The sequence below is a fragment of the Amphiprion ocellaris genome, chromosome 4 (assembly GCF_022539595.1).
Source record: "Amphiprion ocellaris isolate individual 3 ecotype Okinawa chromosome 4, ASM2253959v1, whole genome shotgun sequence".
Lineage (NCBI taxonomy): Eukaryota > Metazoa > Chordata > Actinopteri > Pomacentridae > Amphiprion > Amphiprion ocellaris.
In genome coordinates this window covers 6,061,408-6,085,036 of record NC_072769.1, presented here as the reverse complement: position 1 = coordinate 6,085,036, position 23,629 = coordinate 6,061,408, and the positions used below count along the sequence as shown (strand labels likewise).

Genomic DNA, 23,629 nt, shown 5'->3' with positions numbered 1-23,629 from the left:
AAAATCTGGCAGGCAGTGACCAGAGAAAAGAGCCCTGGAGACATGCAGTGGCTGCCATGTGAGGAAACAGGACAATCTGTGCCACTGATGTATTTAAAATATTAATTTGATACTATGAAGTGGTAAAAAGCCATGGAATAGTTTCATTTACACTTGGGGGAAATAAATACAGTGAATGCAATCTCCTGTGTGAGAAAGGGAGTAGTTATGTTTGTTTTCCTGTTCGGGGGAAAAAACACATAACTGATGTCACTCATTATGAAGTTAGCACTCATCTTTGAGCTGGGATCAATTCCGTTGGAGCTTTTCCTGCAGTCAAAGCAGCACCAGACTGTCCTCAGATCAGTGTTGAAGGCCGGGCTGCAGGGAGGGCGACGGGGACGGTTGTTATCACAACTCTGGCAGATGCATGTGCCGTTCAGTTTCCTGTTGACTAGTAAGTGGAAGTGGCACACTACACACATTTGCACGCACACATACACACCCACTGCCATGCACATACACGCGCACACAGACACACACTGTAGGCATCCTTCTTCCCCCTCCTCGTGCCCCTGAGCCTGACAGTCTGGACATGGGAGATATCAGAGAAGGGGGAGAGGCATGAAAACAGAGACCCAGTTTTTTTGAGTCAGATCAGTGTATATAGCTGTGAAAGTGCATTTGTAGGTGACAAAATGGCGATGTCAGAACAGCTAGAATCTGAAGGAGGTAAGTGTCTCTTGTTGACCTTTTCCCTTTTTTTGTCTCATAGCTGATTCAGCAGCAAAAATCTCTTGAGGTCAAGCAAAAAGCAAAACCTTTAAATAAGAACTGCTATTCTTTTAATGTATCACCGGTTCCTGTTAATGTCTGGATAAATCCTGTAGAAGTTCCTCCTCTTTTGTTGACTTAAACAGGTTGCACTTGTGGGTTTAGGTGTGAGCTTAGCAAAAAAACACCACACTGTGCACATTAGGAGCTTCGTCAGGCACTGCATGATCACTTATTATACATGGATTTGTGGCTTTAGGTGTGAATGTGTAACTGCAGGTTGGAAAACGAGGCTAACTAGGGAAGTGAAGGTTAGGCAGCAGCGTGTGTGTGTGTGTGTCTGTGTGCGTGGCTGGTTGGGGTGCTGGTGGAAGATAAGGCCTGCCCTATGCCTGAAAGCAAAAGAGACGGTGTGTGTAAGCCCTTCAAGCCTTATCCTGACACACCTCCCACCCCCACCTCCTCTCCGTCACCCCACCACACACACACACACACACACACACACACACACTCACGGGGGATTAACCCCATCATGTACCATTTCAATGGGTGAGCTTTGGAGACACACACACAAACACACACACACAGGATTAACCCTTGTGTGTCCATTTCCATGGATGTTTCTTAGCCTCTCTCCGGTTGTGTCAGCATTGACTGCTCGTGTTGCCATGGTGACAGGGGCCAGTGAATGTGAGATAGGCAAATCCACATAAGTCACCCGCAACAGACACTCTAAGCTACTGGTGACTACACCTCCCCCTGGTACTAGACACACAAAGATGCTGCCAAAGGACTGACAGGAGCCTCGTGAGCTGTGAAGTGCTCGTGTCACAGGCTTACCATGGTCAAACCAATGTACATAAACTCAGCCTGAGCATCTTTGTTGCTGGTTGGGTGAGAGACAGGCCTCAGAGCAGCTTATCCTCTCTACATGTCTGGCTCTGGGAGACATTGCACTTCACCATACTCCAGATTTCATACATGAGAGTCTGCCAAGACGTTCGAGCTGCTGTCTTCATTTGGCAAATAGAAGAGTTATGCTCAGAGTTTACAGATCCAGACAGAGAATATCTCAAAATATCTCACAAGAATGTGATATTTTGTCTCCCTAACAGCATCAGGGAAAAGGACTGCTGACGAAAATGAGCATTTTGGATAACTCGAGTGCATTTGCATTTATTTGAATGTTGAATAATGCACATTGTCCTTTTTCAGATAAATAAATTGAAAGGCAGAGGGAAAAAAAGCAAAGTGGGCAAAGAAGGAAAAAAATAAATATGCAATTAAATATCTTTACACCAGGCTTCACTCTCTGAGAATGTCAAAATATTATTAAAAAATAGAGTAAGGTTTCATTACAAAATACGTTGGTAACTTTGTTGGTATTATCTTCAATACAGATAAAACTCTACTCTAATTAATAAGTTAATCATTATTGTTGTTTTCTTGATTTTGATAATATATTTCCATTATTGATCTGTTCCTTTAAAAAAGTTAGAATTATGTATATAAAAATATTTCATTGTAACATTTTCTTTGTTTTTTGGTCATTTCTTTAAAACAAGCATATATAATTAACATGTAAGCAACAAAAACTGTAATTTGTGCACTCATGTGATGAAGAATATCCTCAAAACCTGCATCCTCATATGTGACATTACATGTTGGATTCACTGCATCTTATATTAGAGCCCCATCAATACGGGATTTTTGATACGGATATATATATATGTATATATATATATATATATATATATATATATATATATATATATATATATATATATATATATATATATATATATATATATATATATTAGTGGTGGGATGCGCTGAAAAAATTTTATCTAATTAATTACAGGCGTTGTAATTAATTAATCGCAATTAATTGCAGTTTTGTCAAATAGCAATATTTGACACAATAAGTGAAGTTTTTCTATTCAAATATATTGTGGTTGACAGTTGAATCATTGAATAGACATGTACGTGTTTATAATTTAAAATGTATTTAAAAAAAGGAAAATGGGACATACAGAAAAGTGATTTTAATGACTTAAAGCCTGAATTTAGTTGTTTTTTCCACTGTATAGCACATAAAATCAGCATAAGTAGTTCAAGGAGCTTCAGAAAGTTGAAAATCCAGAGATTCATTCTGTTTTCATCTTTTCTGGGTCTGATAAATGGTGTAATTTTGATGGTTCTTTTTTATAGGAATATCAGTTTTTATTTATGTCATTTTTTTATAACAAAAAGTTTATAATTAAGTTATTAAAAGAGATATTTTTGTTGTTTAGGTTATTCCTCCTCCAAGGAGGCAGAGCCTCGACGGAGTAAAAACTTAAACCACAAAAATGTTTCATTTCTATTTATCTGCATTTTTCATGTCTGCTACATTCACAGATTACTGCAAATCTAAGTGCAATTATAGCGATTTTATTCAACATTTTAAGACTTTCTGTAAACTCAAGCACTGTCTAGAAAAGTGGTCTATTATGGGATGGCTACACCGTTAGCATGACTCGTAGCTAACGTTAGCTCTGGTGCTAACAGCAACATGTTTTACATTGAGGTGATACCATCGGCTTGAAGTGACGCAGTGATCAGAAAACTCTTTGTTGTACAATTTGCACACAACCAGGCTTTTATCCAAGCTGCCATCGGGAAAATTTTTAAAAGAAAACCTTCTGCCCAACAAGCTCAATCTAGTCCTTCACTGTTCACCAGTGCCTGACTTCACTCAGTGCTTCCTGTGCTTCTTCTTCATGGCTACAAACAGACTTTAGGTTCATTACCGCCACCTACTGGGCTGGAGTGTTCATCAGAGTTACCAGTGTGCCAGAAATGAGGGAACTGAGAAGGGTGCAATTAATTGCGTTAGTAATTTTAACGCGTTATTTTCGCAGTAGTCAAGTAAGCGAAATTAACGCGTTAACGCCCGGCCCTAATACACACACACACACACACACACACACACACACACACACACACACACATATATATATATATATATATATATATATATATATATACTTAGATAACAGTGGAAAAATAACAAAAATTCATCAAATTATATGGTTTAAACTTGTTTATTTGTGCTTCATAATGTTTGTAAATTAACATTTTTTCAAAAGTAACCAGTTATTCACAAGCTGTCGTCCATATCAAAGACAGTGTGTAGCTCTGCTATTTCTGAATAACTAAGATAATTTTTTTTTGAGATTAAAACATTAAAATTCTTCAGCTGCGACAACTTCTGGAATTAATGCTCGAAATGCACCTTGAGCAAAATCCTAATTCAACTTTATCCAACACGTCCACATCTATAAAAAACATTATGAAAAGTTGTTCAAGGTCATGATTCTCTGCAGTCACTGTGGATTTTATATCCATGTTTAAAATACTAATAAGATTTCTGTATACAAAAGTATACACCATTTAGCAAAGGGTCACTTAAACCAAACAGTGATGCTGAATGTCATAATAATGCAGCGTTGCCTGTCAGCGCCACTGTTTAGTTGTGCAACAACCTCTGTGAAAGCCTGCTGCTTCCAGAGAGCGACTCACAACAGCAGCTTAATTTCTGAATAAATCATTTATAAAACATTGTGTTTTCACTCCCACTGTGCACGAGTTGTGTATAAATCAGCGCCACATTCACGCTGGTGCCTGGAGCGTCCTAAAGTGTTCAGCAGGGGGGGAAAAGTCCTTCAGTGGTCGAAGGGAAACGATTGTTTCACCACAATATGGGATCATCTGTCAGTCATTTCTGTCCTTTAGGGATCAAATATATTCTGGAAGTCAAATTAGATATAACATAACATAGACTTGCATAAATAAAAGACAAACTGCCCACCTAATACCGCTTGTTCTTTTTATATCCCAACTTTGGCCATATGGGTGAGATCTCGCTGGCTGTGATCTAAATATCTGATTATAATTTGAGGCGATTTAAGCAGATTTAGAGGCCTGTGGGATTCTCCTCTTGGCTTAGCGCTTCCTGTGTATTTGTGTGTGTGTGTAGACTCGGAGAAGAGGAAGAGCGAGAGACTCCCAAATGTTAGTGGATTTACTGGTCCATCTTAGAGAGAGTTTAGTGAGCAAAGTCAAAGACACAATTAACTGTAGGTGACCTGGTCTGTTATTTTTTTGTGAAAGTTTATAAGCTCTTAATCTACACTTTCCTGCATCGGCTGTTTCACCACCATCATCATCACCGCTGTTTGGGCTCACTGCATGTGACCGGGGTCTTGGCTGTCACCGTCTCAGTTCAGTTGTTTACAGCAAGCTGATGTGCACTAATTAGGTGAACATGAAAACCACTTTGCAGTCAGCATGATCTTTGTTTCCACACACATTTCCACTTGGCTGCATCAGGCTAATTCTCATTTGTGTCAGTTGCAAGGAAGGGGATGGAGGATGCAGGAGGGAGGAAGGGAAAAATGCTTACCAGACAACCTTTATATGCAGTTGTGCATTAGTGGGGGGAGGAGGAGGATGAGAGAGGGGGGAGAGGGCGGCTGACGGTGCTGGGCAGAGGAGAGAGGAGCAAATGCATTGCAGAGGGAGAGGAGGAGGAGGAGGAGGAGGAGGAGGAGGAGGAGGGCCTACAGCTATTGTTCATGTCCTCCCGTGAACAAAGGGCTCATCGGGGTCCGTATGTAAACCCACAGCAGGCTTCAGCCCACTGACAAGGCCTCATGCGGGACAAAACATAACCGACCGACTTCCGCAATTTAGGCCATATTCCGTCTCAGTCTCGCGGTTTGAGGAGATTTTTTATTGATCCTATTCAAAGGGACGTATTGTGTGGGTACGTTGCGTCCAGCCAACCGCCGTCCAGCGGGCCTATCCGTTTTTACGCACGGAGCGTACACACGGTCTATCATCACGGATCTGTAAACATCAATTTTCTGATTGGACTTCTTTGCAGGTAAAGGGTGGCTTTTCCCAAACACACACTTAGACTGTAATGTCTAGTCGCTGTGGCGATTAAATGTGCTTTACGAACAGCCGCAGCTGTGATTTCTCGTCCTTTTTCGATGCTTTCTCGCTGAAAGGGGATTTAACGCTCAGGCGTTAGCACGAAGGCTAAAACCAGCTAGCTGGTTACCAACTGTTTGCGGGCTAGCTAACGCTAGCTTGCCCTACAGGCCTACGAGGCAGTGTTGTACATAGTCTCGGTGGTTGAATATGTCGAGACTGTTTATCGTGTATAGTTCGTGTTTAAATCAACACTCCGCATGTTTGAAATGATCACTGTTTGGCGTTTTGTTTTAAAGAGGACTCGCGTCCCGAAATCATCTGTGATTTTAGCCTAGCTAACGGCTAACAGCTAGCCTTAAGCGCTTGCTGCCTTTCTAATTGCCTTTGTAACCAGACAACTCCACGTCAGTGTGCTTTTACCGTTAAAGAAATGAACACAGATGTCGAAAGGACATTTAAGCGTGGCTTAAAAACACCAGTTTGTTCGGGTTGAAGGCTATCTATCCCTTGCCACAGTGTAACCAAGCTATCGCTTATATTCTCGCTGGATACTTTCCCCTACTAGCAATCATGGTGGCAGTCTGGAGTGGCAGAAATCCACAACTACGACAGGTTATTCTTGTTTAGAGGAGACTGTGTAATGCTGGATGTTTTTTGTTGTCTGATAATAAACTTAAATCAAACAACAGTGTTTTGGGGAATCCAGGTCACTTTAGGAGAAGATTTACTCTTAAGGTTGACTGTCCATTACTGAAGCCAAGGGGATATGTGCATGTTTAATGTGTGTATATGTATATTGTGAGCGGTGTCTGCCTGTAAGAGAGAGGAACATGATTCCCAATGGAGGAAGTGGAGTTCAGCTGATGTGATTGTGACTGCCTGTCATTAACCGCTAACAGGAGAGGAGAGAAGCTAATGGAGCTCTCAACAACTAATGGATACATCACCATCGATTATTTATTTATTTATCAATGGTCTGGTGGTGCATCCAGCCCATAGCATAGTGTTGTTGGCTCAAACAGTAAACAACTTGTTTATGCTCAAAGTGAAGGCAGGGTTTCAAATGGATGGATGCTTTATAGCTTTTTTTCCCATTGAGAAGATGAAAGTCATATGTGTGTGCTCCTCCTCATGGAAAACTTTGGTGGTATTTTATTATTATATATTTATCTTTAGATCTGTAGGAGCAGTTGTAGGCTGTGTCAATACTTTTATACACACAGTAGGAACCAATTAAATAAAGATAAGCTGCTGTTATTGAATAGAAGATTGATTTTTAGATCGCTATGATCGTATATGAGTGACTTTAAGAAGAACAACCTGATGTGCATCACTGTGGCCCATCCTATAACAGTGTCTCTGTTGACATCTGTATGCTGTGTTATTGACAGCAATATAGAAGTAATTTGTAATTGTTTTAATGTTTACTGTAGATTTAAGGGCTGAATGCTCTGCAAAAACAACCAGATTGTGTGTATTTTGACCCTATTATATGAGTAATGATTTTAGTGTGAATGCTTTTTTTTTTTTGTTTTTTAATTTTCCACTGGTAAAAATTATGATGTGATGTTTGCCACAGTCTGCACCAAACAAGCATGTTTTGAAAACAACATTTGTAGGCCTGGGCATCTTCGTAGCACCACAGTGCGACTTCTAGATTGATATTTTGAGACACATCTTAGATTTTATCAAAAAAACTTGCAGGTCCTGTAATTTGAATATTGCACTGTTGGGTTATTGCTCTTGGCCTTATTGTGACTTCGATGATATTTTTCATTAATTGGTCAGGCCTGCTGCAGTGTTCTCAAACCACAAATTCATCTTCCTAAAACCATTGCTTTATTACAAGCCTGTCTGTGTTTGTAGATTTATGTCTTTCCCTCATATGCAGACAGTGTCACAGATATGTTTAATATGCAGAGACAAGACAGAGACACATTAAGGAGGAGGGGCTTCACCATGGTGACAGCAGGGGTCGTGACCGGGAGGCCAGCACGCCTGGATGGCCTTTATAGGAGAGCTGGGCATTTAGAGTAGGACAGTGACTGGAGCTGTGTGTGAAAGAGAGTTGTCAATTTGTTTTTGTGTCTGTCTCTGCAATCTATACTGGTTTGTTGGTGTTTGATATTTGATAGTTATTTTATATAGAGTAGAGGGAGGGCAACAGTTTCTGTTTAAGTTTAGCAGGCAGTTCCTTCCTCTACATGTTGTCTTACACCATCTTCATGCCCATACATGAGTGCAGCCAGCTCAGACCTGACCGTACTGCTCATGTCAAGCACCATTGTTTCAGTTCTTGCACTTAGAACCTATATTTTGAAAAAAAAATTACAATCCTGCTTTAGCTGCTTTTTAGGATGTGTTGACATGCTTTCTGTGTCAGTAATCATTTTTTTGGATTCATATTGCATTTGATTCAAAATTATACAAATTTCACGTTTTGTTATTTTGTATTACAGTTTACCTCTCATATCAGTCTGTATTTTCTTCTGGTGTAATCTGAAAGCACTTGTACACATCATTTAAGCCTGTTTTTAAAAAAAGGCAAACATTGTGTTTATTTTCTGTCTAATATTTGTTCTCAATTTTCTTCCAGGCTGTTCCTCCAAGTCATTCAAGCTGTACTCCCCCAAGGAGCCCCCTAACGGTAGCACTTTTCCCCCTTTCCACCCCGGCACCATGCTGGACAGAGACGTGGGGTAAGTTTTTTCTTGATGGGACATTCTACAGGTGTTTGTACTTTTATACCTGCATTGTTTATATACCCTTGGAAAACTAACCTAAATATCATGAGATTAGTTTCTGCAAGAATATGTTAGTCTGAAACATCCACTGATAAGTCAGCGGGCAGGTTGACCAGTAATATTATGCTAGTAATTTGAATTGCAAAGCATGTGACTGGTAGTTCTTGAACAAATAATCAAGATGTACAGGCGCACGTTAGGTTTTAGAAGCTGTACTACCCATTTCTTTTTTCAAATTTATCAGTTTAAACTGAATAATTTGGTTAATATTGGTTTTCAGAACTGCTATGCAGTTTAGACACCTGGGGTAATATTCAAGTACAGTCATAGTAGTGTTATGTTTGCGTAGCCAACTGACCTGTGCTTTCTTGAGTGATTCTGCACCAGCATGCTTCACTTTCATCTAATGCCACTTGTCAGAATCAGAAAGTGTAGCTTACAGTATACAATATTACCACACATGCAGGTAAAGCTTTTTTTTCTGGGAACATCACTGGATGCATGAAGGGCAGCTGTCAATCTGTCATTTGGTGAAAATTTGATCCAGTTGCCCTCATAATGTGGTTCAGTGTAAGCGTATTCTGCCACTATTAACACAATTCGATTTCTCAGGAAATACTTGCGGAGCCAGAGTGACTAAATTGAAAACTGTTGCCCTAATCTATGAGGCTAATGTTTATTGCTAAAATTGATTTGCCTTGTGCATCTCAGTAAGGTTAGAGGTTATACTCTGCAGAAATGTGTTCTCTGCTTCACCACTTGTCTTTCTGCAATAAGTGAATCAGCTGCAGTTGGTGAAAGTGTTTATGTATCTGAGAGGTGTTGTTATTTACTGTCTGCTTGTATCATCCAATTTGTGCCTTGTTTGGCTCGTGTCCCAGGGTTGTAAAGACTGACTAGCTCCTGGAGGGAAGGCGTATTATCACCACAGCTGAATGTAATAATCTCTCTGTCTCTTGTTTCTCCAGTCCCACTCCAATGTACCCTCCCACATACCTGGAGCCAGGAATAGGGTAAGACTGCATTATTTCCCATTATCTTCTAGCTTGTGTGAAAACAGCAGTATAGATAAGGCCGTGAGAAATTGTTCTTATCTCAGTTAAATAGAGATTTTGCATTTAGTCTGTGGAATGACTAAACCAGGTTGTTAAATAGCTCTAAAAGTACAGAAGCCACAAAAGTGTTAACCTTACTGTGCCCAGGGTGTTTTATTTGATGTTTACTTATGTCTTTGATATTACTGAAAGCCAGCTTTTCTTGACCACTGCCCTCCTTTTTCCTTTTATTTTCTTTGTATATTTCTGTGGTCGTCCAGGCGGCACACACCATATGGCAACCAGACAGACTACAGAATATTTGAGCTCAACAAACGGCTACAGAACTGGACAGAGGTTTGTATGCACATACAGCCATGTACACAGACACGAAAAGAATCCAGAAATATGGCTGGTAACTGACTATTTTCCTCTCTCAACCATATAGGAGTGTGACAACCTGTGGTGGGATGCATTTACTACAGAGTTCTTTGAAGACGATGCCATGTTGACCATTACTTTTTGTCTGGAGGATGGACCCAAACGTTACAGTTAGAAAAATAGTCACTAGACTAATTAGTAATGTGTTCATTCACATACCACCACTTCTAACGTCTTCCTGTCTTAATGCCTCGCATGTTTTCTTTTCAGCAATTGGACGGACGTTAATTCCAAGGTACTTCCGGAGTATATTTGAGGGCGGTGCCACTGAACTCTACTATGTGCTGAAACATCCTAAGGAGTCCTTCCACAATAACTTTGTGTCCCTCGACTGTGATCAGTGCACCATGGTCACTCAGAATGGAAAGCCCATGTTCACACAGGTGTGTATGTGTCGGGGTTGAACAACCACAACAAAGTAGAACATTTGAAGCAAGCTGTGTGCAGTAAGATTTAAAAAGTTTATACAATGTAAGGAATTATTTTTTTCCTTTCTTTTTCTTTTTTTTTTAAACTGCAAACATGGTTAAACATACATAACACAAACAGCAAGGTCAGGGAGTCACAACTTACAAAGGAAAAAAATAAAATAAATACATACACTCATCCTCATCTCTCTGCTTATATGCATTCTCACACAGTATAGATGTGTCTCTATATACACCTATTTAGACAGATAGCATTTTTGAAGTCACTGGGCTAAGAAAAGTGTCAGTTTTTCCCAATATCCTTCCTTGTACGGAATCTTGTAACTAATCCATAACTTTTGCCTGTGCAACATGTACCCAACTCTGCAGAAATGTTATCCTTCAGTTTTTGTATGCTGACCTCTGTTCTCTGAACTTCTGTAGGTGTGTGTAGAAGGCCGCTTGTACCTGGAGTTCATGTTTGATGACATGATGAGGATAAAGACGTGGCACTTCAGCATCAGACAACATCGTGAACTCATCCCCCGCAGTATACTGGCCATGCATGTGAGTGGATACAGAGGGAGTAAGAATCCACATGGTGCATGCTGTGTGTAATTGTTAGTTTATTAACCTGTGTTCTATGAATGTCACAGGCCCAGGACCCACAGATGCTGGACCAGCTGTCCAAAAACATAACAAGATGTGGCCTCTCAAACTCCACCCTTAACTACCTCCGAGTAAGTGAAGCATGGAATGTTTTTCTTTTGTCTGTGATTTTTCCATATTTATATGTGCATTTTGAAGTGTCACAGTAGGAAAAGTAAATGGAAATGATAAAAGGTGAGAAACGTACCCAGTTTTGCAAAACGGTTTGTATGCTCGCTTGAGGTGGTATTTTATTTTTTAGAAAAAGAGTTAAAACACATAGTGGGGGAGGAAAACACATTTTCCTGAAGTTCTGAAGTAGCGAACGTTTATCTCACATAACTGATTAGCTGTTGCTTCTTTTGTGCAACATAGCCAGTTCCAGCTAACATGACAGTACAATTACAGCTTGCCTTATTGAAAACTATTTCTGAAGACTTGTCTACATTTCAGATTGGATATAGATCACACAGACTTCTCTTATAGTTTGTTTGCTTCTTCTCTTAAGTTTTTTTAGCAGTTGGCAAAAAACAAATTTTGTTTTCAGCCCTTCTGCTTTGTATATTACAGCTATACGTAGCCTGTACCATCACCTTCGAACAACGCTATGCAGCTTAGTTTATTCACTCCATGAAAAAAAGCTAAATTCACATGTTCAATTTTTTAAACATTCAGTTCAGATTTGCGTAACAATCATCTGGAAACAGAGCTTTTGTCTTCATGGCAGAAAAATCTGAATTTAGTAGGAAAAAATGTACTTTATACCATGAAGGTTGTCGATGTATAGCTGTGCCTGACTTTGAATTTTTAAGTTGTTTTCTATTTAGCATTTAAAGATCTAATTATTTGTCATCCGCCACAACAGATGCCCTCTTAAGCCTCTATTTAGTTATGTGTTAATAGATGTAGTTAAGTTGTGAGTAGAAGCTGTGTTCAGAGCATTTCTGCTGTCAAATGTTTAGCACACCTCAATATTGTACCTTTTGAGAGTTTTGAAATGTGTGTGAGCTGATCTGCTTTAAAAAACGTGTGCATAGATTGTGGTCCAGGTTCACCCAAATATGGACTTCTTTTGCAACTTTATCAGTACACTTTTGACCACGAGTGGTTATGTGGAGCAGCTTTTTGATTTGTAGGTCCCCATATTGCTTGTATCTCATGCTCAACCAGCATACATAGGATTAGATGGAACTGCCAGTCGGGTGGACTTATTCAATTTGGCACATGTAAGACTTCAAAAGTGATATTGTATTTGTCATTATCTTGCAGCTGTGTCCTGTTAATGGTAATTTCATTCAACAGTTATTGTACCTTTTCTCCCAAAAATATGAACTGGTCTTCATCCTCTGCCTTAATGACTGATTGGTCACAGTGAGCCAGTTTTGCATCGCTGTGTGAAACCTACTGTAACAACCGGCTGGTTCAGTTACCCAGCAGGACAATTATGTTTTAAACTTTCTGGTACAGCCATAACACAAGCCCAGTTAAATACTAGCAGTTCAAAAGTAATGCCTGTCTGTCTTCATCTGAGGTCCTGCACAATTCAAGCAATGTCAGCTGCTTCACCTCAAGTTAATAGGGAGATTAACTGGAACATAAACTTCTACAGATGAATATGTTGGTGCAATTAAGCCCCTGTACTCTGGCTGATCAGTGACAGCCCTGTTAGCTTCATGTACTATAATCACATTGCTTAAACATGAGAGATTCAAATTTAACCAGAGATGCTATTTTTGCTGATAACTGGCAGATAGTACTGCTTGTCAATTAGCTTGAGCATCTTTATTGATCTTGAATACATGTTGCATTTCTCTATTTCTTCCTCCAGCTGTGTGTGATTCTGGAGCCCATGCAGGAGCTGATGTCCAGACACAAGACATACAGCCTCAGCCCCAGAGACTGCCTCAAGACCTGCCTCTTCCAGAAATGGCAGAGGATGGTGGCACCACCCGGTAGGTTGAACAGCTTGCACAGATATAGACACAGCAACATAAACACACTCCAACCGTATGTGTAACTCACTGTCTTTATCTGTTCTGTGCAGCTGAGCCCTCAAGACAGGCCCCCAACAAGCGGCGGAAGCGCAAGATGTCAGGTGGCAGCACCATCAGCGGAGGAGGTGGAACTAATAATAACAACAACAACAAAAAGAAGAGCCCTGGAAGTGGCTTCCCTCTGTCCAGCCAAGTTCCGGTGAGTACGTCAGCGCCATCTAGTGTCAGTACTCTGCTGCTACACCTTCAACTGGCAACTGGCTCATAGATAAAGTGCTCAAGGTTTAAAGTTCTGCATCATTATGTGGGAACAGTTTTTAATTTGAAAATAAAATTAAATAAATTTTCTGTGGATAAAATATCTGTGATAAATGTCCTGTCGTGTGACAAGAATATGCCTGAATATATGTGAATTCAGCAATAAGGAATATTTTGTATTTTTGTCTTTTAAGCATCGTTGCAATCATTTGATAACAGAAGGCCTGTTATGCAGCATATATCGTTTTTAGAGCAATGAACACTGAAAAGTTTGGAAGGTAGGCCTATTGGATATTCTTTATGGCATTGAATGTTGTGCTTGGACCTAAAAGCAATTAGCAGACTACAATTTCTGGGTAAGTATACAATGCATTTTCCCCCAATTTAGACTTTTCAAGTTAGTGTGAGGATTCAGATTCGACAACAATTACATCTGATGTTCTTGTTTTTGTAAAACAGGTCAAAATATGCAACACAGCCATTATCTGTTTTGCTTGTCGCCTATAGCTCACTTACCTACCTTCCTTTTCTGGCAATTAATTTCTTAGTTTCATGAACCCTTCCAATTCACAGCCACATTTTTGGAAAGGAAGGAGCAAAAACAGAGAGTTAATTTGCTTAAAGCCCTGACTGCTGCATTGATTCACTGAGAGAAGTTCACACCACAAAAGCAAGCAAAGCAGGACACAGTGAAACAAAACAATGTTAAAGCAAAAAAACTAAAGTTGATAACTGATGCTGTGCGTATTAATAGTCGCTGGTGCAGCCAGTTTTTAAAAGTCGGTTAATGGAGATTATTTAACTGTAATCAAGGTAGGGAAAGGGATTGAGGGATAAATTAATTTTAATTATGAACAGTTGGTTGGTCCGTCTGCTTGCAAAACTGACATTAAAAAAGACAAAGGTGCTTTTTAAATGGCTTATGACGAATTTAACTAAAAGCGGCAATGAAGGAAACGATGGTAAAACATCTCATCAGTATTGAGTGCAATGCTTGGTAAAAACAAACTAAATACACGTGGTCTAAGGAAGCGATCTGCTCTAAAGGTTGCTGCTGTTCTGTGGCTCTGCAGGATGTGATGGTGGTGGGAGAGCCCACACTGATGGGAGGGGAGTTCGGCGACGAGGACGAGCGTCTGATCACACGGCTGGAGAACACGCAGTTCGACGCAGCCAACGGCATCGACGATGAGGACAGCTTCAACAACTCTCCAGCACTGGGCTCCAACTCGCCCTGGAACAACAAGGCTCCCTCCAGCCAGGAGAGCAAGAGCGACAACCCCACCTCACAGGCATCACAGTAGAGCCCAGAGCCCCGCAACCTCAACACAAACCCCTCTCTGTCACTCCTCAGCCCCCACCCCACCCCAGTAGCCATGACTGCAACAGTCCATCATCTGCTCTCCGAACCAAACACCACTGTAGTGCTCAGATTCACTCACAGGTAGCCTGAGGGAGCTCGGTCTGTCCTTCTCGGACTGTTTCACTGAGCCAGAGGAAGTTTTTTTTTTTTTTTAAATTACTGCTGTGACTTCCCAACATTTAGGCGCTGTGTCCCACCACTGTCTCCCTTTTTCCTCATTTCATGCACAAAAAGTCCCATCTGCTCTTGCAAATTTTCTGTTTAGCTGTCGGCTGGGTAGATGTGGCCGAGCAGAAGCAGGGATTTAACCCCTGTGGGAGAACTGTGCACACTAAACTATCCACACTGAAGTTCACATGTAGGAACGGGTGGGGTGGAGGGAATGGTGGCAGCGGGGCTTCAAGATGGTGGCGAGTTGCTTAGGGACGACTCGTCCACCCATCCTCTAAATGTGGCTCTCTGGATCCTGGTCCGCTCTGTCAATGCGCAAGTCGCCCGTGATGTTTGTTAATAGAGTATATGTGTGTGCGCGAGTGTGTGAGGAGAGAAAAGAGGCAGCGTGAGCTAAATTGTGGCTTTGCTGAAGCAGACGGACCAGAATTTAGAATCAGTCCACAAAACCATTGAAATTAACACACTAGTAGGAGAGCTGAAATGTGGCACTAGGGAAACATCACACACAAACACACACGCAAATAAACACAATGATTGAAGGATTTTGAGTCCCCTAGTGCCCGAGCCATCTCTGATTAGACTGAATGCAGTCTTTCAAACAGAGAGCATTTACAACACACACATGCACATATACACAGTTACACATTTTAAGAGTTTTTATACAGTATATATTTCCCTAGAATGTTTTTTAATTTGTATTAAACGCCTTCATTTCAATTGTTACTTTTTTATTTTCTACCAATACTGAAAAGCTACAGACCAAGGAGCAACACAGGACTTTTATCCCTCCCCCCTCTAAAATATATTGTTTTTATCTTTTATGTTTATAAAAGAGAAATAATTTAGCGTGGATGTTTTTATTTTGTCTTTCTGTTCCTTTTTTGGAGATTTGAATTTTTGTGTATTTGTGCTTGTATATTTAAGGTAGTAGCAAAGTTCTGTCTGACTGTAATAAAATGTATTCTTACTTAGATTTACCTAAAGCCATCCCGATCTAATGTAAAGAAACAAAAATAGGAAAAAGGAGAAAAAACACCCATGAACCTGTCCCCTCTACCTTCCTACCTGCTCTCTTTCCTCCTTCCTCTTTTTTAAAACTTGTGTAAATTAAATTACAAAAACCCCTGGGGGTACAATGGCACCATGGAGAGATGATTTTACTTTTTCAGTTTGTGTTTTTAATTTATTTTGGAGTTTTCACTCGTCTATTTCATTCATACAGGAGATGATTTTAACATTCATCACAGTTTTACGTCTTTCAGCTTCATGTCGAGTAAATATGTTCACCGACATTTAGTTTTCCAGTGACTTTTTCATGTGTTGTCACTGGCCAAAAACAAATCTTTTTTAAAAGAATATTTGTGTTCTGTCCACATTGTCTTTATTTGTATGGTCACATTCATAACCGTCAATCATACACACATCTTTTTAAACCAGCTTAACATTATGTTCAGTTTGTGTATTTCGTAGCAACGCTGACTATGTAAAGTCTACTTAAAAACAGCCGAGTTTCTGTTATTGTATTTGTACATTTCCATTTTGTTTCAGTTGATTCCAGCAGCAGTTACGATTGAGTTTGAATGGTGACTTGTACCTTCTCCAAACCCTGTAGAAAAATCATTGTTTGATATATATTTTTTGATTTGGTTAGTTTCTGCCCTTGATAATTAATGTATGGTACCAATAAAATGATACATTTTCACTTTAAAGGATTCTGTCTAGCTGGTCATTTTGTGAATATTACAGCTCACTTGAAGAATGATGTTTCTGGGTTTTGGTTACTTTGAACATTTGAACCGTGAAATGTAATTTTCTGACGCATTACTGGTAGCAGTAACAGGAGATTTCCTTGCAAGAGTAAGCTGGAGAATGAGACACTGTTCGGGTTCAGTGTGAACGGAAGGAAAATAATGAATATCCTTTCTGAAAACATAAATGTATAACTATTTGAAGGCATTATAACTGACTTTAAATAGAGTAAATGTTCGTACTCTTGGCGTTAAAGGCCTCTAGTGACCCTCAAGTTTTTGAGTTTAACATGTCCACATGTTTTTTACATACTGGAATACATGTCATTAGTAAAAAAAAAGGAGTCAGTATAGCTGAGCATTTCTCTCCCTGAAACAGTAATTTACTGATGACGCTTTCAAACGCACTGATTAAGACATATCTAAGGAACCAATCGTATCATCTTGCAGGGTGGGACTTTCTGTATCATTATTCTTCTTCACAACCAGCTTCTGTGTCAAAAAAGTATAACAGAATTACTCCATCCGTCCATCATCTGTACACCGCTTAATCCTCATTAGGGTCACGTGGGAGCTGGAGTCTATCTCAGCTGATTTAGGTGAAGGCAGGAGACACCTGGACGGGTCACCGGTCTATCACAGGTCTACACAGCGAGTCAAACAAGCACGCTCATATTCACACCTACAGACAATTTAGAATCACCAATTAACCTCAGTGTGCTTTGGGACTGTGGGAGGAAGCTGAAGAAACTGGTGGAAACCCACACATACACAGGGAGAACATGCAAACTCCACACAGAAAGACCCCAGGCCTTCCAGCTGTGAAGCGACAGGGCTAACCACTGAGCTACTGTGCAGCCCACAGAATTACTCCAATATTCCAACTGTGTACCACAGAGTAGTTTTACAGTGGTATAGCAGAGGTTTTGAGCTGATCCAGTGCTCTAGCTGCACTGAGTGAGGAGAAAAAGGCAGAAACCTCATAGATCTACACAGTCTGGAGAATGGTGTAATGTTACATCTAAGCCATTGTAAGGCAGGAATAGACAATGTTTGTGGAAAAAAAAGTTTCTAAATATGCAACTTTGATACAAAGAGATCCATTTTTAGAGGTTTATTCAATGCCCAAAGAGAGACTTTAAAAAATATTTGTACATGCACAAATGTTTTCTTTACCTTTTAAATCTAATTACACACATGATTATTTAAATAGGTGTCCCGTTTAGATTGAAAAAGAAAATCTTTGAGCTGCTGGTAGGAGTCATTGTCCGAAAACACTGTCCTACATATGTCATAATTCAGTTTTATCAGACTCCTCTGCCCCCCAAGCAAGGGCCGGGTTAACCCTGATTATATCACCAATGGTTATTAGTTCATCTCAGTAGACATAAAAGGGTAAGTTCACCATTTCAAGTGTTAATTTGAGCGTCGCAATAGGTTTAGTTTGCTGTGATCATTCCTCCTCATTCCTTGAACCACTGTTTTCACAGTTGAGTAGTACTGGAGACGCCATTACCTTGTTTAAAGAGCCCTGAATAGAAATCTATAGGAGAACTCGCCAAAGATGGCATTTGCATGACACATATAAACTGTTCTTTCCCCCAAGAAACCAGTCCGATGTTTGGTAACAGTCAAACCAGGGAACATCTGGACAATCGCTTTATTGCACTGACATTAGCATAAAACCATGTGTATCCCTTGTAGAAGTATAGTCTGTGAGGGAATACATATTTAAATCCTTATTTTGTGCCAAAGTCAACAAACTCTTTAGCAGTTTTAATCAGATTTAACCGATGTTTCTAGAGTTTTCATGTCCCAGTGAACACTGAAATTGCAGTTATGTCTCTTTTCCTATTCACTTAGATAGGGACCTGGTCTTGTTTGTCATAAGTAACTGCCCAGAGGCATTACCAAGAAGGCTGCTGGGTAGCAAGACATACGATAAGGACTTTGGTAGTACTCCTCTTGATGCCTGAATTAAATATGTAAAATCAGTGTGGTTTCCCCTCATAACGTTTCTACATATGTGTATATACAGTCACAGATGACCAGCATGAGAGAGGAACTTGTCTTTCCATTCTTTTCCGAATGATTAGCAGCACATCACTCTTCTTCTTTTCCTTTGAAACAACCTCCTCATTCCTCTGCTGTGCGGCTCTTCTAAGCTGTCAGTGTGACGCTGAGCTGTCAGACAGACTTCAAGATGTGCTGCTGGATGTTCAGGTGCTCCTTAAATCTTGTCCGAAAGCCTGTTCAGATTCTGTCCAACTGTGTGACTTCTTGCTTTCACCCGTCGACCCATGTTTACATCAGTTCTTTAACACAGCTAGAATGAAACTGACAGTGAGAACAGAGAACTAGCAGGCTTCTGATGCCAAACGACCAGAAGTGTTGGCTTTACTTGTGGGACTGACTCTGACATTCTCCTAGTATTCTGCAGGTCTTCGTTTTCTGCTTTTAAAATTCGATTATGATGAACTTCCCGATGTAATGACTTGAGAGTTCAACCAAAAATTTGGTCACTGGGGTGTTTTATGGTCAGATCTGTCACATCTTTAGAGGACCTCCACTAAATTATATGTAGGGTTTAGGGTTCTTCCTGGCTCAAAACAGATCTTTTAGGGGTGAGTAGATGCAACAGTAATCATAATTAGCCTGTGTACGTAAAGAGAAAACGAGTCTGAGTTACCTTATTGGACATAAATTTATGTATTTTCCTGTCTATTCTGAAAATTTGATGAACAAAAAGGTATATTATGCCTGAGGAAATGAAACCCCAATTAACGAAAGTTGTTAAAATATATATTCAAGTGGCATAGAAAATAATGTTTAGGCTCAACAAAAAAAAAAAAAAAAAAAAAAAAAAAATTGCCTCCCCACAGTTTTCATCAATCTTTTTTGGGTTAATACAACTTCTACTGAAGCTATGTCCAACCAACAAACTACAATGAATTGGGGGAAATTATCTTTCCACTTCAATCAAATGTATACTTAATTACCACTTCTTTAATGACTGGGAAGATTAACACAAGCCTTTGAGTTGATTACTCATGAGAATTAAATTCTTCTAACTAGATTACCACACCATTTAAAATGAATATTTGTGTACTTAATTAGCCTAATTATGAGAAAGCATTTTTAAGATGACATACACTTTAAAAAAGAACTGGCTCCAATTTTTCCACTGTTTACTTGACTTTTTTTTGTATTTTTGCCCGTGTAGTAGCTTTTAAGAAATTAATTAGCAGGTGCAGTCTTATCTCTTTACAGGAGTCCAGTGTTGGTAATATCACAATTGAAAACATTCCCAAATTCACTGCTTTAGAGGAATTTCTTCCACAATACACTTGCCTTGAAATGTCCTTTGTATCACATTTGTTCAGGCTGTACAGGCTCTCAAATTATCCAGGCATGTTTAGTAGATAAGGGAAGGAACTTGAAATCCTGAAGTCATGTTGAACAAAATTAATTTACCAAGTCAATTTTATTTAGTTGCTATAACTTGAATTTAACTTTAAATTAAACAACACAGAAATTTGAGTTTAAATTACAAACAATATTAGGTTGATGCAATTACCAACATTATTATGTGAACTAGCAAAATAATATTTGCAACTTGAAGGGTTTATCGAAAACAGTAAATTAGAATTTTTATCTTTCACTGAATTAAATGATCACAATAAATTCATTTAATCACTTTTTCGTGTTTTAGAGGAGGTTGTCCACTAATTGGCAGTTCAGTCCTTTCTGCATGAAGTGTCCTTATGGGCAAGATGTAGAACCCAGTAAGTAGCACTAAGATACAAAGGAGCAATGTAAGTACAGAACATTTGAAGATTATAGTCAATGATTTGTGTTTATAACAACCAGAAAAGCACAAAAGCAAACCTACAGTAGTAAGAGTATTTTAGATATAGGTTTGTTCACCTCTTCTATTTACAAAAGTTAGGTCAGGAGCAGACGCTGTGACTCTGTGGTGCCTCACTTGTCTTCCACACCTCCTTCGCACATCCATCCCACCTGCCAACTCTCACACTTTTTCTTCTGGTTTTTATTCCACTCTGTTTCACATGGTGCCTGCGGAGCTATAAGGTCTCTTAGTTAAGCTTCTACCAGCTGAGACCTCGAGAGTCTCTGCGGGTCGAAGCAGATCTCAGCTTGACAAAAAACATGAGACCCAGAAACAGAGAGAAAAAGAGGATGAGTTTCAACTTGGCTCTTTCCTTAACAGGCACTGAATTGTTCTCAACATCTTCCTGTCTGCGGATGTAAATGAGATATATAGCTAATGTTTTACTAAAGCTTGTATGCTGTGTGGCTGTTATTAAATAAACTAATAATAAACTAAACAAGACTGAGTTAAACCGGCATAAAATCCAGGGGAAGGCTGCCTTTCAAAGGTCATTTTGTCTGCTGATGTATTACATTGTACAAAAACAGAACTATCAAGCTGCTGAAACACTGATATCTGTACAGTAGCATCATAAGTTGCTTTTTTCAAACTACAAAATATAATGTAAGTTTTAAGCTGTCATAAGTGTGTACGCAAAAGTTTAAAAAGATAGCTATTGTGTAACTTCAGGCTTTTTCTGTGTGTGAGGTAATTTCTCTCACACTCCTCAACTGCTATTCTTCTCTACTTTCTCATTATGTTTTGATTTTCTTCCTCTCTCCTGCCTCATCTCCCTCTCTGTCTAATGACACAGTAAAAGCAGAGCTTGTCTCATTTATTCTGGAAATCGAGGTGCTCCGTGCAGTCTTTACCAGAAATATTGCTCCCTTGATGGCGAAAGTTAATTTACCGAGAAGCTCATGAGGTCAAAACACGGAAGCATCAACTGTTGCTTTGAAGTGGAGCCAAAATCACTGGGCAACTTGTTTATAAAAAAATGTACAGCTAGGCACTTATTCTAATTCACAAATGTAGACCAAAAGAATCCTCAAGCTGTAAGAGATAGAAGGCAGTTCATTATTTTTTTGTCTGGCTGTCTGGTCTAATTTCCTAAATGCAGTTGCTCAAGATGCAGCCACATAAATATGACATAAAACTGCTCCTGAAAAAGCTACTAATACACTGTAATTAGAGCAAAAAACATGAAAATCAGAGATAAAATTATGCTCTGATATTTTAATGTACTGAAAATGAAATAAGGAAATTTATTGGCACATATGTAAGGAGGTAAATATCTTGGCTATCTTCAACGTCCAACATGGCTAAGTACTTCATATTAGCTACAAGTGGCCACAGATCACAGAGACAAAAATCTTCCATGTTTGCAGCTGCTCTCATTCTGGGCACATTTAGTAAACCCACTTCTACCCTGCTGCTTTTTGGAACTAATCACTGCAACAGCTACAAAAAAAGGACACACCATCTCCTTCATATCAGATTGAATCAGCCAGTCTTCAGTCACCAGTGTCAATGGGAGTACAAGGTGCACAGCTCTGTTGGACCTCTAAGGCCTACAGCTGTGTTAGACTAGTCTAAACAAAAAAATCCTCAAATGGTGAGACTTTCCACTGATGACAGACACACTGCCTAATCACTCAAGGCTTATATCTCAGCAGAGAGAGGAACATAGTGTAAACATACATAGAATCTTCTTAGACACCTTTTAAAGTAATCTGCACACTGAAAGTCTGCTAATGTATTTACTGTCATTGTGCTTCCCTTAGATGAGCAGATATTCATGCATGTTACTCTATGTCTCCTGAGACTGTCTGTCTGCTTTACATTTAGTTGCAAAATCCTACTTTCTGTGCTGTGGATTTTTTTATTTATTTTTTGGTAACGATTGTATTTTTAAATGACTAACATATGCATGGTTTTGCATTAAAGTTCACATTGGTTCCACTGTCTTTTTTGATTTTAGTTTAAATTGCTATGACAGACATATAGGCACCAGTTTATGATTTGTCATGAGTACATGTGTGAAATCTGATCTTTTCTTTCAGTTTATTATCTGTATAAGGGGAAGTTCAACACTGCATTAAGAATTAATTAATTGTGAATATTACCATCATGCACAACACAGTCCCACAAATGCCAATTTCTTTCAGTTAGACCTTAGAGTTGCTGTGATCAGTCCGTATAATAAAATGCCAACGCATGCTTTTTTCTCCCACTTATAACAACTGTGCTTCTTTAGTTTTACTTCTTGTTGCATCATGATGTAAATGGTTTTTAGCTCAGGTCAATAGCTGGCTGCAATTTTAGCCGTCTGCAGTGTCAGCAGAGTCCAACTCAGATCAGTGTAAAAAACTTCCAAGGCTCCAAAAGTATGGCGGCACTTCAAGTTGTCACAGAACAAAAAGTTAAACTTTGCAAGTTTCTATATCACACCACCTAAAGAGAGAGAGGACAGGCTTTGACGTGTGTTTGCTTCTCTCCTCTTCGCTCTGCTCGGATATACTGTACTTTAATACAGCCCAGTCCTCAATAAAGCTGTTCTCATTTACACATTGTCTGTTTCTGCTGTCAGACTATTAAATTATCATAAAATGCTGACTGAAATGTGACTCATTAAGGCTAAATGTTCACCAAGCTGCTGCTCTGTGCTGCAAAAAAACTTTGATTTTATAACCACAATGTCGTGTACTGCGAATTCTGTAACTTTTCATAGAATTTGAAACTATTACCAAAGCCAGGAAATGATTACACAATAAGGGAAAATATGTTGCTTTAGCAGCCTTGTGGTTGTAAAATATCCACTGTGTCCATGTTGCATTTAAGAAAGAAAGAAAGAAAGAAAGAATGAAAGAAACGAGCTAACAAACAAACAAACAAACAAAAACAGCAAAGGTGATACTTATCATGTTGAAGTTGCCAGTTTTACAATTTAATATATAGACATTTGTTTACATGTGTTACTATACAATGGTACTCTGTTTCTTAAAATAAAATCGACCTAAAAAAGTAGTCAAATTGCTTTTTTTGCATGAAAATTAATCGTTCAGATAAATCAATTAATTGGTAATAGTCATCGGATTCATCGATGGAAAAATCTTTGATCGCTGCAGTCCTATTAGACCGAATTAAGCCCAGTGACCATCATGGAAATAACAGACTGTATATATACAGT

General features: G+C 39.3%; 1 protein-coding gene across 1 annotated transcript; it reads left to right on the top strand.

The window, feature by feature from the left end:
• The first annotated feature begins 595 nt into the window (after positions 1-595).
• ldb1b (LIM-domain binding 1b) lies at positions 596-16,508 on the top strand. Its single transcript, XM_023290384.3, has 11 exons — positions 596-711; positions 8,333-8,435; positions 9,449-9,493; positions 9,796-9,871; positions 9,963-10,065; positions 10,166-10,338; positions 10,807-10,929; positions 11,019-11,102; positions 12,839-12,962; positions 13,055-13,203; positions 14,336-16,508. Exons 1-11 carry the CDS (start codon positions 678-680, stop codon positions 14,564-14,566), a joined length of 1,245 nt encoding a protein of 414 aa, XP_023146152.1. The 5' UTR covers positions 596-677; the 3' UTR covers positions 14,567-16,508.
• Positions 16,509-23,629: the final 7,121 nt, after the last annotated feature.

What these genes read in the sequence shown, in the direction of transcription:
- ldb1b (XM_023290384.3), top strand. Translation starts at nt 678, where the DNA reads ATGGCGATGTCAGAACAGCTAGAATCTGAAGGAG. An exon ending in TACCTGGAGCCAGGAATAGG is followed by an intron (nt 9,494 to 9,795) that starts GTAAGACTGCAT and finishes GTGGTCGTCCAG; the next exon opens with GCGGCACACACCATATGGCA. An exon ending in CCACCCTTAACTACCTCCGA is followed by an intron (nt 11,103 to 12,838) that starts GTAAGTGAAGCA and finishes TTCTTCCTCCAG; the next exon opens with CTGTGTGTGATTCTGGAGCC.